A 14,306-nucleotide genomic window follows, 5' to 3' on the forward strand; every position below is an offset into this window, starting at 1 on the left:
AGAAAAAAAACAAACTAGGTTAGAACAACAAACACTATGTTAGCTTATTCTTATATTTTTATTGTACCCATCAATATATCATTTTTAAAGTTTCCTTTATCCAAGGGCGGCTCCCACAGCTATCGCCCCAACAGTGCCCCAGAAGCCTCTTTTTTCTTTCCGTTTTTCAATGTTTGACACAGATCTTGATTCTTGTTCGTTTGACTGAGAAACAAAAAAAATAGATATTCAACATTTTGTGAAAGTTGCAATCTTCGAGATCACCCCACGCGAAATCCAACTACGATGCTTTGTAGTTTAACCTGAGGTCAAGTTAATATGAACGAATGTATTCCTCTTTGATAACGATATGAAAAATTCCATATAATAAGAACAGCCCTTAACTAATGATACATCTGCCATGGACATACAAATCTCAAGACAAGTACTCCCCCTCTCTTTCCCATGATAGTTTGTCGAAATTATTGCAGTTTATCTAAAATAAATTCAATGAGTTGTATTATATAATAAGTTAGAACACCGTTATTATGTGGCGCAGACAATATTTAACACCAAGAGATGAACAAAGTAAACGAGCAGAGAGTGGTCTAAAAATAGCTCAGCCTTACCTTCTCTGAGAGGTCTCTTCTATCTCGAGGGTTGTGATGTTCAGCCTGGACAAGACATGCTAGCAGGCACAAGGCTACGGCGAAATAAGCAGCTCGCATTTTTCTGTCACTGAAATAATTCAAAAGTTAAAACCACAAGAGCATTGAGATTTACATAACCTTAAATCTACCTCATTTCCATAATACAAAATCAATGTTTTTAAGTTCCCGTCGTCCTGTTAAAAATAAGTATTCTTTAGTTTCGCAATTACACAAAAAGTACGAAAACATTTTGAAAAAAAAATTCTCCTAGAAAGGACATATTTACCTTTTTGTTTTTAATATACAAGGTACATAAATCAGCTGTATAGTAGTTTTAGACCTTAGTTCTGCAACTAAAACATACGAGGATATCTTAGGTTATATACCCTCGAGGTGGCAGAGTGATATCTCCCATGCTGGTTTTGTCGTGATCAAATCTCCCTGAGGATCAGGTTTTGTAAAAAGTAATTAGCGTTTTTTGAACTACCTCGGTAATAAATGATATTTCATGTCGATCTGTAACTAAACATATCAAACATTGGAAATGAAGAGAGTTTCGTTATAAACGTGTTGCTAGAAGGAATATCGTGCCGCCTTTCAGAAGATTTTTAAAAAATATATGTTTATAAAACAAATTTCGATCAATAAATTAAAACGAAAAAAAATTCAACCAAAAAGAAAAAGCTGATGAAAACAATTAGTGTAAAATATTGCTGGAATCAAAGTAATTTGTATTAGATACTATCTTTACTTCAGATTTTTAATTCAATAAAGAGAATCCTAAATATATTATATATATATATATATATATATATATATATATATATATATATATATATATATATATATATATATATAAATATATATACATAATACGTATGTAAACTTTTACATGAGCGTAAATGCGCAAGTGTTTGTTTACGAATTTTAACTCTCGGCTGCTTTTCGAAAAAGCTAGGTAGGCTTGTTCTTTAGTATTTTCGACACACGAAGTTTGTAGTTATCCAAATAACTACACAATTTGAGCGTGTTATTGTTTAAAAATATGGCCATGTGAATTCTACTAAAATCTCTATCAGTTTAGTTTTGTAATGTTCGCAATCTTTATAAAATACCCGGAGATAAAGAAATCGTCTAAAAACTGAAACACATACTGAAAAAAAAATCCCTTAGTCCTAACATTGAATGTGTCACGTAAACCTGGTACGAGCTAGCTAAAAATAAACCAAAATGTTACCATGACACGTGACTTTCATTAGCTTATCTCAGTCATCTCGCGAGTTCTCAATCACCAACCCAGCGCGAGATTAATTTGATTGGACACTTTCATCCTATAAAACCTGGAGCATTTACTTCACAGGAGCTCAGTTCGACTGGTATTGAAGCAAGTCTCGAACCTACCGGTGACGGCTTTTTCCACTGTTATACCTTGACTCTTATAACAGACGTCCAACTTACATAGCCTGTTATAACAAACGTCCAACATACCTAGCCTGTTATAACAGACGTCCAACATACCTAGCCTGTTATAACAGACGTCCAACATACCTAGTCTGTTATAACAGACGTCCAACATACCTAGCCTGTTATAACAGACGTCCAACATACCTAGCCTGTTATAACAAACGTCCAACATACCTAGCCTGTTATAACAGACGTCCAACATACCTAGCCTGTTATAACAGACGTCCAACATACCTAGTCTGTTATAACAAACGACCAACATACCTAGCATGTTATAACAGTCGTCCAACATACCTAGCCTGTTATAACAGACGTCCATTGTAGCTAGTCTGTTATGACAGACGTCCAACATACCTAGCCTGTTATAACAGACGTCCAACATACCTAGCCTGTTATAACAAACGTTCAACATACCTAGCCTGTTATAACAGACGTCCAACATACCTAGCCTGTTATAACAGACGTCCAACATACCTAGCCTGTTATAACACGTCCAACATACCTAGCCTGTTATAACAAACGTCCAACATACCTAGCCTGTTATAACAGACGTCCAACATACCTAGTCTGTTATAACAAACGTCCAACATACCTAGCCTGTTATAACAGACGTCCAACATACCTAGTCTGTTATAACAAACGACCAACATACCTAGCATGTTATAACAGACGTCCAACATACCTAGTCTGTTATAACAGACGTCCAACATACCTAGCCTGTTATAACAAACGTCCAACATACCTAGCCTGTTATAACAGACGTCCAACATACCTAGTCTGTTATAACAAACGTCCAACATACCTAGCCTGTTATAACAGACGTCCAACATACCTAGTCTGTTATAACAAACGACCAACATACCTAGCATGTTATAACAGTCGTCCAACATACCTAGCCTGTTATAACAGACGTCCAACATAGCTAGCTTACTATAACAGACTCACTTCTAATCTGGTTCGTTTACTTTCAAGATAAACTGATTTTCTAAAAGGTAGAAAATAAGAGATATTTAGCTCGATAGCTTGGGACAGCATGCCATCTAGGAGACTAAATTCCAAAATCAAACAACTGCTGTCTTGGGGATCATCTATACATAACGTCACTCTTTTTCGGACGATTTTTACCCCCCCCCCCCTCCCCTCCTTCACACGTCGTCACAAAAAGCCATAACCCCCCCTAAAATGACCTCACACCTCAGCCTACAACCCCTTCAAAATTGCAATTTAATTTTTCTTAAAACATCGATATTTTTTCAAAATCGTGTCAAAACTCTGTCAACATTGAGTATTTTAATCAATTACTATTACAATTTATTAAAACCGTTTTCTAAAACGCGCAATAACGGCTAAAACTCGTTTTCTAACATTGCTTTTTTAATAATGCAATAAATGACGTCACAAGAGTTATTTATTAAGTTATTTTTAAGTTATTTTTAAGTTATTTTTAAGTTATTTTTCAGCTATTTCTCTTAGCCCCCCTTATTGCCCCACACCCTTCCAGAGCACTTCCACCACCCACCCTCTCCCCAGTTGAAATAGAAACAAAACATAATTTAAACATTAAAAACATACTTTTAACAATTTCACGCCCCTCCGGAAGTTTTAAAAGCTGTCTCCAGAGGCGTAGCGAAGGGGGCGGAGGGTACATATGTCCCCGGGCGCCGACCTTAGGGGGCGCCAAAATGGGTTGGAAAAACAAATTAAAATCTCATTCTAGCTGAAGTTTTGCATTATAAATATAAAAAAAATATATCGGTGGGGGAGAAGGGGGAGTGTAAAATTGAAAGTTTGAGGGGGGGGGGGGCGCCAGGAAGGGCCTTTACGCCTCTGGCTGTCTCCATAAGTTTCCAGAGCCCCCAGCCTACTCCAAGAGAAAAATGTCTAAATGAAACCCTGGTCCCTTATAAGATAATAATGTATTTTGATCAAGTCATCTTCCCTCTTTTACGTAATAGTGAAACCGCAAAGTATGAAATAATATCGGGAAATCCTGCCATTAGCCGGTTCGGAAATTTCGGAAAGTTTAAAAATAATTTAAATACCCATAAATATAAAGTTATATTAAAATGTAAACGTTTGTTTAAATATTTAAAGCTATCAAATATTTTTGTAATTTACTTAATAAACAAGTAGAAAATAATTTTTTCCAAGGAATTAGCTATGGCATTTAAAAAATAAACAACCCTTTAAATGCAGGTGTATTTAAAATTTGAACCCTTGAGTACATGACCCTAAAATCTACTTCCTTCCGACGCTAGCTTGAAAAAAAAAGCGGGCAAGAAACTGACCGGTCCAAGTAAGTTAATTTCTTCTGATGTATAACACTCGACTAAAATATACCGTATACTTAGCACGACTGTAGGTCTAGAACCATGGAAATACATTATACAGTAAGCCAAGTTTACATCAGACTTGGATTTTAACTAGGTTCAGCACAGTCTGTCTAAAACAAAGTAGATCTAGATCTAGGTCACCGTAACTGCAAGTTAATGTAAGCCTGGAAGGAATGTGTTGGACTGGTCCGTGGTCCAATGCTGTGTTTGGTATGGAATTGTGCATATTACACAACATCAAGAGGGTGATGGCTTACAATGTTTTTCATACTGTGTTATGTGAGGTGGATTTGGTAAATCTGTTCTATTTTCGCTAATTTATGCTTCATGTGACTGACACCCCCTCCCTTTACTTTACTAGAACTAAGGTTGGATTATTTGTAATAATATATTCTATGTGTTTGCTTACTTGGTTAAAGATAAGTAAAGCACTGGTTCTGCAAAGGACTGGGCTAATTTTAGATATGTCTTCGGTTTCTGTGAATATACTTTGTTTTATGTGGACGAGTAGCTCGTCGCACAACCCCCAACCTGGAAAATCAGGGCACAAGACTGGCCCCTACCCACAGGACCAGGACACAAATCTGCCCCCTACCCACAGGACCAGGACACAAGTCTGGCCCCTACCCACAGGACCAGGACACAAGTCTGGCCCCTACCCACAGGACACAAGTCTGGCCCCTACCCACAGGACCAGGACACAAATGTGCCCCCTACCCTTAGGACCAGGGCACGCCTTCCCCCTTACCCACAGGACCAGGACACACATCTGGCCCCTACCTACAGGACCAGGACACAAGTCAGGCCCCTACCCACAGGACCAGGACACACCTTCCCCCTTACCCACAGGACCAGGACACAAGTCTGGCCCCTACCCACAGGACACAGTCTGGCCCCTACCCACAGGACCAGGACACAAGTCTGGCCCCTACCCACAGGACACAAGTCTGGCCCCTACCCACAGGACACAGTCTGGCCCCTACCCACAGGACCAGGACACAAGTCTGGCCCCTACCCACAGGACCAGGACACAAGTCTGGCCCCTACCCACAGGAACAGGACACAAGTCTGGCCCCTAACCACAGGAACAGGACACAAGTCTTGCCTCTATTCACCCCGAAGCACGTCTACCGTCGCATACAACGAAATTTATATATATATATATATATATATATATATATATATATATATATATATATATATATATATATATATATATATAAAGCAATGTATGTCTGTCTGTCTGTGTGTCTTTTACGCATTACCACACCTCTAATCACAGCGCCGTGAAACTTTGGGAAGTTGTTGAGAATATTCCTGGGGAGGTTGCTGCCAAAAAAAAAAATTTTAAATTTCGCAGGGGTTGCGCCCCTGCAGGGCGCGTTTTGTTTTTCTCTATATACGATTATAAAAATAAAAGTCGATTTTGGTTTGACAACATTCACCCGATCGCCATCAAACTTTGGTGAGTTCATTAGTACACTTTGGGGAAGGGTTCTGTAAAAAATCATTTTTAATTTCACAAGGGCGGCGCCACGGGAGGGTGCGATTTTTCTCTATATACCGTATTAAACAATAATAAAAGTGAATTGCCGTGACATCGTTCACACGATCGCCATGAAACTTTGGGAAGATGTTGAGAATATTCCTGGGGAGGTTTCTGCGCTAAAAACATTTTCAAATTCGCAGAGGTGGCGCTCCGGCAGGGCGCGATTTGTTTGTTCTCTATACAGTATATAAAAATAAAAGTCGATTTTGGATTGACAGCGTTCACCCGATAGCCATGAGACTTTTGAGAGTTGATTAGAACACTCTAGGGAATCGTTCTGTTAAAAAAATAATTCTTTATTTCGCAAGGGCGGCGCCACGTGAGGGTGCGTTTTTTCTCTATATACGGTATATAAAAAAAATAAAATCGAATTGCTGTGACACCGTTCACACGATCGCCATAAAACTTTGGGAGGATGTTAAGAATATTCCGGGGGAGGTTTTTGCGCTAAAAACATTTTCAATTCGCAGGGGTGGCGCCCTGGGAGGGCGCGATTTGTTTTCTCTACATATATGGTATATAAAAATAAAAGTCGATTGCGGTCTCACAAGGCTCATCCGATAGCCATCAAACTTTAGGGACTTGATTAGAACACCCCAGGGAAGGGTTCTATAAAAAAATCATTTTTAAAATTCGCAAGGGCGGCGCCACGGAATGGTGGGATTTTTCTCAATATACGGTATATAAAAATAAAAGACGATTGCGGTTCGACGCAATTTATCCCGGTGCCATAAAACTTTAGGGAGTTGATGAATACTCCCGAGAAGGTTTTTGGGGTGGGGGGGAATAGGGGTGGGTGGGTGGTGGGGGCGGGGGATTTAATTTTGCATGGGCGGCCCCCCGGCAGAATGCAAATTGTCGCCCAGGTCTTTTCCGTGAGCGCTATGGTGAATACGTTCGGTCTAAACAGTGTAATAGACAATGGATAGGATGGTGCGTTACAAACGCTTAATAAATTGAATCAGGCGTGTCCTCTGGCGCACTGGTAGCGTGCGATTAGGCTGCAAATAAAAATGTCTGTTTCGCCCTCCAAAGGCTCACATGGGCCGCTGAGGGCCATGTAATACGTTTTTATTTTATAATCAGAAATATTTAATATTTAATAATTTAATAATTTAATAATCAGAAAAATTAACCAAACAGTTTCGCCACTTTGCGAATGATGCAATTAGCATCTATTTTTAGATAATCCAGACAGAAATTGAGATCGAGCATCTAAGAATAGACCATTAGTAACGCTAACATATTGCATCAGCTACACTGATGTTTAAAACGCGTCAAATAATTTTTTACGTGTTAAATAACAAATCCTGTTCATTTGTGTCACTTTAATGAATGACGCAATCTGCATCATTGTTAACAGGATGCTATTTGGCACGATGGCGCCTGTTAGTTTTAAGGAGCCAGGGGTCGTACGCCGCGCCTATGCGGTAGTGTAATGGGGGGGGGGGGGGGGGTTCCTGAGAGCGGGCCTCTACGTCTCTGACACATGGGCGGTCACCGAAGTTTGTTCTACCATATTATTTCGGTGAGTGATTAATGTACACCCAAGGTTTTCATGCGGTAGTGTAGGTAAACTCGTGTCCTGATAGTTATGCTCCAAGCGCGGGCATTGTTTACATTTAAATAACTCATTTTTAAAAAGGTCACGCGTCTAAGAACATATGATTGGTAACGCGTTGGTGAAATCCTTCTAATATATTTCTTCAAACTTTCTTCTATCCCCGGCAACGGGCGGGGGGGGGGGCGGGTACGCTAGTATATATATATATATATATATATATATATATATATATATATATATATATATATATATATATATATATATATATATATATATATATATATATATATATATATGTTTACTTTTACCAGTGTATGCCCCTTCCCCATAAAATTTAGTTCACCCGCAATCCCGAAAATTTCAAGTACCCCTTCCCCTCCGGGGACGAAATAGTCTGAAAGAAATACTGGCCTCAACCACAATCTCGGGTGGGTGGGTGGGGGCTGATACTAGTAAAAATATATATTTTTTAAATATAAATTGTGTTTTGTTCGGGGGGGGGGGGGGGGGCGATAGATGTTCTTCGGCGGAAGAACCTAAAGAGATGCCTGATAGAAAATCTGCACGCAGATTAAGATTAGACAAATAACTGAGGTGGTACTGTTAATTTCTTTATTATCAAGTATCGAAAGTAACCAACCCAAAGTGAACATAGCGTCAGTTTTTAGATGGCTGTTATAAACATACATATGCATTTATACTGATTCAGAAATAGATTTAAATAACTTACAGTAATATAATAACAAAAATATTTTTTTTACATAGGGGTCCATGGGGTAGGGGTGAGGTTTAAAATCCGATCATCCGATGAATTTACTTTACACAACATTCGGTAAACTAATGTATTTTAAATAATCATTTGAATTGATTTTTAATGAATAAAAAATACGTTTTTTATTGATAACCTATATAAAATAACTACAAAAATAAAAGAATTTGTAAAATTATTTTATTTTTAGCTAATAAATTTTCACATGTTTTTATGTCTCTCTTTCGCTTGGCATTGTTTCCACACTTTGACCGTTGGTAATTCCAGATTTTATTTCTGATTTATCGTAACAATTTTATATAGTGTAAATATTTATTTTCAGAAAATGAAAGAACAAAAAATTGAGGAGAACAGTCCTACATACAATGTTGGACTAGCAAATTACATCAAGTCCGAATTCTCTTTTCATGTTCCTTTGACGGAATTCTTAAACCAAGTCATCCAGCATTCACCTCAACTTTTTTCTTTCTGCACTACGGTAAATTTAAATGTATAGAAATATTTTCATTTTACGATTATGTCATAAGACGGCTTAGAATAAAAGGACCTCAACATTTGGTAGGACTTAGTCATGGTCTTACATTAATAGTTTTAAAAGCTCAAATGCGTATGATTAATTATCTCATAATATTTGTTGATTATATTTGTTTATTTTTCAAATAATGATTGTATTAAGTTATTTAATAAATTATATCAAAAGAGTAGAGTTCGTCAGTTACCTTGTCAGCTATTACGGTTTGCTCTTTTGGGTACTTCTGTCATTTGCTTCCGCCATTATCATCTTTAGGAAATTGAATAAATTATCGTTGCCGCACAAAAAATCTACTCGACCTCCTTTGACAGAAGTCACTTTGTTAAGATTACTCTTATCGTTTACACGTCTTAAAGTAATTGGTTCCTTATATATGTTGATTACCTAAATTGTATTATTCCTATAATTAGCAAGAATTCAAGAAAAAGATGGAGATTTTATCAGAACAACAAGTAAAGGATCAATTGCTTTATAAGCTCTCTTCAAAGAATGGCTGGTTTGACATTGTTATTAAAATACTGAACACAAAAGAAATATGCAGTGAGTTTGTAGCGGATAAGCTATTAAAACTTAAAGGTAAATCACTATGTTTTTTAAATTTTAAAGAAAGTTCATTATATTTTAAACAAGGAGCATTTTTTACCAGCTTTGTTACACTTGCTCATTTAAAATATCTTGTTACCGCTTAAACTTAAAAGGCATATTTAATATTTGGACTCATTGGGATAAATTTATATGTGCGTTTTTAACATTTGAGATTTCAAAAATGTATATTAAAAAGTCCTGTATCTTACATTAGCTTTCTAAAAACTCATGATAAAATACTTAAAACAGTTTTAAGTACCAAAATGATTTGCAAAAGATTTTGTTATATTCAGAACAATAGGCCTATATATGTAAAATTGTATCAGATTTTAAAAATATAACAATATTTGGAAAGCTTCACAATATCATTTCTGTCAATTTATACCCAAAACACTCAATGACACATACATATATTTTGAAACTACGATCAGTAAAGTTTTTCCACAACAGTGATTACATGTCTATTCAAAATTAACCCAATATTGTTCAGAGATATTGTCTATAAATGAACATATTTCCAAATATTTGACATCATATAAATATTATTCTTTTAAATTTTATATAATCTCATAAGGATTAATGTTTAAATTCATCATCAGAGGAGTTTGACCAAAGACTCAAGAAAGGTGAAATACAGGTATTATTTTATTTTTAAATATCAAATGAACTGTGTATACAGGTTATTATTTTGGAATACCGTTCTGTAAGTAAATACCCACTGTAGTAAACTAAGATAGTTTGGATAAAATACTTGTTGAAGAGTAAATGTAAGACAACTTATTGCTTATGGAAATAATTGTTTTCATGGATAAAGATATTAGCAAAGTAACTTTAATCTCTACTAATTAAAATACTTTATAATTGATTATCTGTATAGTACTAATTGTTATATACATTTCATTAATGTTTATTATATTTTAAGAAAACATATGGTTTATATAAATTGTAAATTAAAAAAAGATAATTTGAATTGATGTAATCATCAGTCCCAACACTACAATTCAAGTTCAGATGATGGTATGTATATAAAACTCACTCTTAACATTGGCTGGTTAGGTATGTATGTATATGTTTGTATATATTTTAAAGCAATTTCCGAAATACAACATAAAGTATTAACAATTTATGTAGTCTATTACAATTTCAAACATTTCTCATAAGACAATATGCCGACTACAAGTAAAGGCAAAGGTAAAAGGTTGAGCGCCAATGGGAATACGGATAAAGAAACGTTGAGAAAAAAACCAAGTGAGTGACAAGTTTTAATTACATAGACACACATTTAATTTCTTACTTGAACCTACACAAGTTATTGAACACCGAGGCAAATCTGTTGTATGTATTTACGTTACATAAAGCTATAGACCTCACAGGTTTCAGCAATTTATGTAGTCTATTTCAATTTTAAACCTTCTTCAGAATACAATATGCCGACTACAAGTAAAGGCAAAGGTAAAAGGTTGAGCGCCAATGGGAATACGGATAAAGAAACGTTGAGGAAAAAAACAAGTGAGTAGCAAGTATTAATTACATAAACACACATTTAATTTCTTACTTAAAGCTACACAAGTTGTTGAACACAGTAGCAAATCTGCTCTAATTATTTACATTACATAAAGCTAAAGACCTCACAGGTTTCAGCCATTCATTTAAAAGTGAGTAAGTTTAGATCTGTTTTAATGCTTAAACCAATACAATTATATATAATGAAATGGCATGTAATTATTCTTAGCATAAAAATGAACTTTTATATATTTTAAATAAAGGTATACATATCCATTCTTTTACATATAGTTATGGCGTTTCCATCTCACTCACAATTTTAAATATATTAATAAACAACCACTGATTAAAAAAGATTAAAAGTCATTTGTAATAACAATGTGGGCCTATATATGCACTTATAAGAAAAAAAAATACAAGCTTATAACGAAGTTATAGTCATGACCAATTTAAATAGATTTTGATAAATATTACTTCCATTTACCGGATAGAATATCGATTTAATTCTACTTACAGCAGATAACACTATTTATATATGAAATTTCGCCCACCTAACGAAACGGTAATGAAGTTATTTTATTTTAGAAACCGAAAATTGAGTCAAGTACAACTTTCGGATAACGGAAATTAAATGTAATTTAAGTATACGATCTTCTATATGAAATGTAAACATTACTCAAGTGATTGTGATCTTACGGGAATAAAGTACCATTTTTGTTTACATAAAATCGTTCAAAAGTTGATAGAAACTTGCGCATATTAACTAATACTTAGACTTTATGTGAAATTCCGTCCATCTAGCCTGAATGGTACTTAAAGCATAAGCTTTTTAAAAACAGGAAGTAGGTATATGTACGCTTTCAGGCTACCCAAAATCGTTTATAAGTTGATTAAAAACAAAAAAAAATTCATGTAATATTTTTATGTGCAATTTTTGTCAGCCATTTTAGAGAGACAGACACAAATGTAAAAATAAGTTTTTTTCTATTTAAAGGAGTAAATGTAATTTTTTTTTGTCAAAACAATACCTTCCCGTATACTCCGTTTGCAAGAAAGTAAAAAGACTAAAGCAAGTTAAATTAAAGTGTGTAATGACCTAAATCAAATAATAAATGGGCAATACATTATAAAGGGGTGACACTTTCCCTGGGTATCCTGGAGTTCCAGATTTAAGGATCGATTTTTCGAAAAAAATTGAGTTTAAAATATCTGGGTTAGCAGTTTTACAAAAACGAAGACCCAGTTAACTTGCCATCATAGAAATCGTTTATATTATTACAACTCTGAGCATTTTTACAGCTTATGTCCATTTTCCGCGCATGCGTAGAGTGTAGAATATCTACTTGCCTGCTGTGGAAACCTAGGTAAAATAGAGAGACAAATTTGTATAAAATTTAAAGTTTAAAAACCTTAGTCTTTCACCAATAGAGAGTATTTTTTTACAAATGTACATACATAGGTCTACATACACAGACGTATTTACACACCATGCGTTAATTTTTAGACATTTATGTAGTCTATTACAATTTCAAACATTTTTCATAAGACAATATGCCGACTACAAGTAAAGGCAAAGGTAAAAGGTTGAGCGCCAATGGGAATACGGATAAAGAAACGTCAAGAAAAAACCAAGTGAGTGGCAAGTATTAATTACATAGACACACATTTAATTTATTACTTGAACCTACACAAGCTATTGAACACAGTGGCAAATCTGCTGTATGTATCCTTTCGAAAAAAGTGTGTCTTTGTGCTTCAGGTAAGACATTTATTCTACCTGTTATGTTTATTCACAAATAAGGTTATTTATTTGAAATGTGTTTTATATATATATATATATATATATATATATATATATATATATATATATATATATATATATATATATATATATATATATATATATATATATATATATATATTTACTTATAGCTGCAAGCAAAGTTAAAAATGAAAAAAGAACTCAAGCAGTAAAATCGAGAATCCATAACTTAAGTAAGTAATCGTTCTACCTGTAGCTGTATTACATTATGATATCATATATCCAGGTATTACTAGCTGTTAAATATAATGGTAGATTTATGCATAAAATTTGGTATGTATAAAAATGTTGACGAAACTTCAAATTCCTTTACAATGTTTTATAAGCCCACATCAAATAAAAAAGCAACTACAATATACTCGTAGTAATTCGACAAAAAATATCAGCAAGCAGCTCGAGGAGCTAAACTTTGTCGATAACATCAAAAAGGTTTTGCAGTTAAGTAGCATAACTAATTGGATACTAACAAATTATATTAACCACTTGTTATAAACGTAAATAGGCGGCTTTCTGGCTCGTTTTTAAGAAAATCACAGTTCAATTTGACAAAGATAATTTGTTAGCAGAACATAGCTACTTTGTGAGCCTTTGCTGAAATTGGATGGGTGAAGGTAATATGTAATAAGTGTAAATGCAAAGTGAGTACAATGCATGTTGGGTACGAAATCATTTAGTTATTTCACTTTTGTACTTCACACTTTTAAAGCCAACCGCTTGGTAGTCTATCCATGTTTTGCAAATTGTCTCCCATTTTCTTTTTTTACCATCATTCCATTCAGCGTTTTGCGTTTTATCCTCACTCGAATAGTAATCTGAATATTTTGTTATACCAATAATTGTGTTATTGTTTCTAAATTTACAGGCTGGTGTAAGTGTGGAAATTGTTCGGATACAAGTATAAAAGCGAAGCAAGTGTGCTGTTTTCATCATTTCAAGCAGATAAAGAGCAATAACCCAAACAAGAATTTCGACAACAATATGTGTGTCACTAAATGGCCAAGAGTAGCTTCTTTTCTCAAGGAAAAGTTTCTCTTGAAAGAGAAAAATTACAAGAAACATTCCCAAAGCAACCCTGAAAATAATAAGTAATTGATTGATTTTAATACAAAGTATAAAATACCTTCTATTTTTGAAGCTTTTAGAATGGCTTATGGAAAGCAGTATGGATAGATATTTATTTAGAAAAATGAACAAAATATTTGCTAAGTAATTAGGACATCTGTATCTAGAGGAACACAGATTAACTACTTATTAATACATTTACCTTTCACAAGATTTATTTTAAAACCAAACACCATACAGTTTTCATTATTTAAAGAAAATACCTAAAAGTTACCTTTTATATTGACTAAAATATTGTATTATTTTCTCCACAGTAAAGTTCTGTTTCGACTGTGTTGTTGTTTCTACAAAGATCTGGTGAGTGGCAGAACGACAGATGATGATAACATCGAAGTACCCTCCTGCATGCTGAAAAAAATAGGGTCTCTCTATCCTGTTAAAAAATAAAACTAGCATTGTTTCTTCTATGCTTTTAATTAAGCTAAGCTATGTTA

At 34.6% G+C, this 14,306-nt stretch overlaps 1 protein-coding gene and 1 long non-coding RNA gene across 2 annotated transcripts; one reads left to right on the forward strand and one right to left on the reverse strand.

Annotated features, from left to right (window-relative positions):
• Nucleotides 1-39: 39 nt before the first annotated feature.
• LOC131938662 (uncharacterized) lies at nucleotides 40-1,025 on the reverse strand. The gene is made up of 3 exons (XR_009386321.1): nucleotides 916-1,025; nucleotides 609-717; nucleotides 40-204 (listed from the first exon to the last, which is right to left on the reverse strand). It is a non-coding gene; the product is annotated as an uncharacterized LOC131938662 (long non-coding RNA).
• Nucleotides 1,026-4,347: 3,322 nt separating this feature from the next.
• On the forward strand, nucleotides 4,348-12,578 carry LOC131938693 (uncharacterized). The gene is made up of 8 exons (XM_059296823.1): nucleotides 4,348-4,389; nucleotides 8,631-8,786; nucleotides 9,251-9,416; nucleotides 10,025-10,062; nucleotides 10,412-10,442; nucleotides 10,587-10,673; nucleotides 10,845-10,934; nucleotides 12,475-12,578. Exons 2-8 carry the CDS (start codon nucleotides 8,634-8,636, stop codon nucleotides 12,576-12,578), a joined length of 669 nt encoding a protein of 222 aa, XP_059152806.1. The 5' UTR covers nucleotides 4,348-4,389; nucleotides 8,631-8,633.
• Nucleotides 12,579-14,306: the final 1,728 nt, after the last annotated feature.

This window comes from Physella acuta, unplaced genomic scaffold, assembly GCF_028476545.2.
Source record: "Physella acuta isolate Inbredline_101_S28 unplaced genomic scaffold, ASM2847654v3 ptg000255l, whole genome shotgun sequence".
Taxonomy (NCBI): Eukaryota; Metazoa; Mollusca; class Gastropoda; family Physidae; genus Physella; species Physella acuta.